Genomic DNA, 2,435 nt, shown 5'->3' with positions numbered 1-2,435 from the left:
GTCAGGGTACACTAGTCATTTTACATATCTACTAACGTAGTAGTGATAGTCACAAATGTCTGTTCCTGGTAACCGTATTGTTGTTCTGTTCAAGTATAATATGCAAGACCTACGATGGTCTATAGCAGCCGTCACGGCAACTGCGTGAGTATTAAAGAATTGCCAGTACTTAAAAGGTCATTGTCATGGCAACTACTCTAGTAAACAGCACTCATCGTGTTAACAGCACTCAGTATGTTAAAAGCTGTTTGTTTGTTAAACATTTGTCTTGCCCATTAACTGAGTGCAAACTTAAAGTCGTGTATAATTGTACATTTTACCAAAGTATCGCACCCTTTTCATATTTGAGCAAAATACTCACGCATCCGTTTCAGATCGGTAGGTATGTAGTTTGGGCTTGAATATACTGTCTTGACAGACGTCTCACTTTCATCTGATCGTATACCAGCTGAAATAAACCGATGCCTTCATAAGGTTTTAATCAATCTAATATATCTGTACTACAATGCATCTTTAACTATGATCAAATGTCTACCATATAGACTTGATTAACTTTGAAAAGTAGCAATGCAATGTTAGCGTTTTCTTCTTCATGCTGTTCTGATAGGTGTTTTTCTTCTCCTGTGACATTTGTAGCATTCAGTTATGTATTCATGTTAATAATGAAATGTAGCAAATAGGAGTCAGTGAAAGCTTAGTAATACTCATGGTAAAATATTCGTACATTTATTTTTAGCTCACCTTCGGGCCAGGTGAGCTTAAAATGTAGATAAAAGATGTCTGAAATATTTCCAACAGTGAGCAGTTGGATATATATCCTTAGCCAACGTAATCACTATCTCTGAATGACTTGTAAGTAGCTCAAGGTCACTTTAATGAGGAAACTTTATAGCACTCCATCCCAGGTTCTTACTGGCATAATATTTTGACTCTGGGCATTATGGAACTTGAGAAGAATATTGTTAAAGTTTTTAACATATTTGACCCCTGTGACCTTGAAAGTAGGTCAAGGTCATTTTAATGAGGAAAACTCATAGCACTACATCCCAGGTACCTACTGGCATTTTATTATGACCCTGAGCCTTATGGAACTTGAGACGAAGATTGTTAAAATGATTAACATAGTTGACCCTTGCGACGTTGAAAGTAGGTCAATATCATTTTATTGAGGAAAATGTATAGCACTTCATCCCAGGTACCTACTGGCCAAATAACATAATCCTACGCCCTCAAGTTCTTCAGAAGAAGTCGCTCAAAGAAAAAGTTGAAGGATGGAGGGACGGACAGACGGACGAACGCCGCAGTACGGCAGCTAATAAATGATACTTACCTCCATTTTTCATTGCTTCTATATCTGATTCCGCCCTTATGATAATGCTAGAGGCCACTTTATTTATTTTGTGAACAACGTCATACAATCGGCGATATCGGCCGAGATCAATGCACTCTAAATGTAGAAGTGTATCAACGTAATAGTAAAGGTTTTCTTCCTCAATGTCTCTCCGATTTAAATATACAGATAACAATTGTTTGAAAGCTGGCCAACAGTCAGCAGCTGGATAGATAAAGCCAGCTAACTTAATCACCATCACTGAATGACACATTGCAATCTTTTCCTGTAGCGCTTTAGAAACGTCTTGGTTTACAGTTGCTGCGTCAGCACCTGAAACGAACAATTTATAAACACTTTATACACATTTTATCGAAAAGAGACTCTATGACAATTGGAATAAAATGCATATTTAAACTACACTTTGTCTCAACAATGTCATCAATATGATAAATAACATTTACCAAGCTCTTCCGTAAAAAGACGCAGTGTTTTGACAACCTTATCAGCGTTTGTGTATGTGTATACCGAATTTCACTGAAATCTACGATGGCCGAAGGCGGCCAGGCACATTTGAAGCATTTATACTTCGTTTCTGTACCATGGTACACTTTCGTGTGGTACACAAACTAAGCATTTATACTTCGTTTCTGTACCATGGTACACTTTGGTGTGGTACACAAACGAAGCATTTATACTTCGTTTGTGTACCGCGTTACACTTTTGTGGTACACTTCTGCGTTACAATTTTATTGTTCGTTTCTGTCCAATTGTACAGTCGAAAGCGGCCATGGTACACTTTTAAACGGGCATTGGCCTATTGACCTCGCCAGCGTTTGGAATGTTCATCATTCGAAAGGTTATCGCAGTAATAGGATATGAAACCAAGGCTTACGCTCTGGATATTTTTAAACCCAAACATGGGCCCATTTGGGGGTGGAAGAGACTGTGGTAGCCGTCAAGTAAATCATCAACCAAAATAGCATAAGGTCACGTATCGGTATATATAACAAATTTAAACGACAAATGCATATCGCTTTTAATCTCGTTATGCATATATTTCACATGATAATTAACATATTTTTTATCTTAACATTTTTTTTTT

The 2,435-nt window shown here is 37.5% G+C and overlaps 1 protein-coding gene across 1 annotated transcript in view; it reads right to left on the bottom strand.

The window, feature by feature from the left end:
- Nucleotides 1-361: 361 nt before the first annotated feature.
- The window catches only part of LOC110455196, a gene marked incomplete at its 3' end in the record, with an annotated part of 21,494 nt that continues 19,420 nt past the window's right edge, over nt 362-2,435 (bottom strand). Inside the window, exons 6-7 of the mRNA XM_021505178.1 lie at nt 1,331-1,663; nt 362-448 (exon numbers count right to left, since the gene is read on the bottom strand). Coding sequence (XP_021360853.1) covers nt 362-448; nt 1,331-1,663 — 420 coding nt within the window. The remainder of the gene's footprint in view (nt 449-1,330; nt 1,664-2,435) is intronic.

The sequence above is a fragment of the Mizuhopecten yessoensis genome, unplaced genomic scaffold (genome assembly GCF_002113885.1).
Source record: "Mizuhopecten yessoensis strain PY_sf001 unplaced genomic scaffold, ASM211388v2 scaffold8151, whole genome shotgun sequence".
Taxonomy (NCBI): Eukaryota; Metazoa; Mollusca; class Bivalvia; order Pectinida; family Pectinidae; genus Mizuhopecten; species Mizuhopecten yessoensis.
This window is presented reverse-complemented; position numbering and strand designations above follow the sequence as displayed.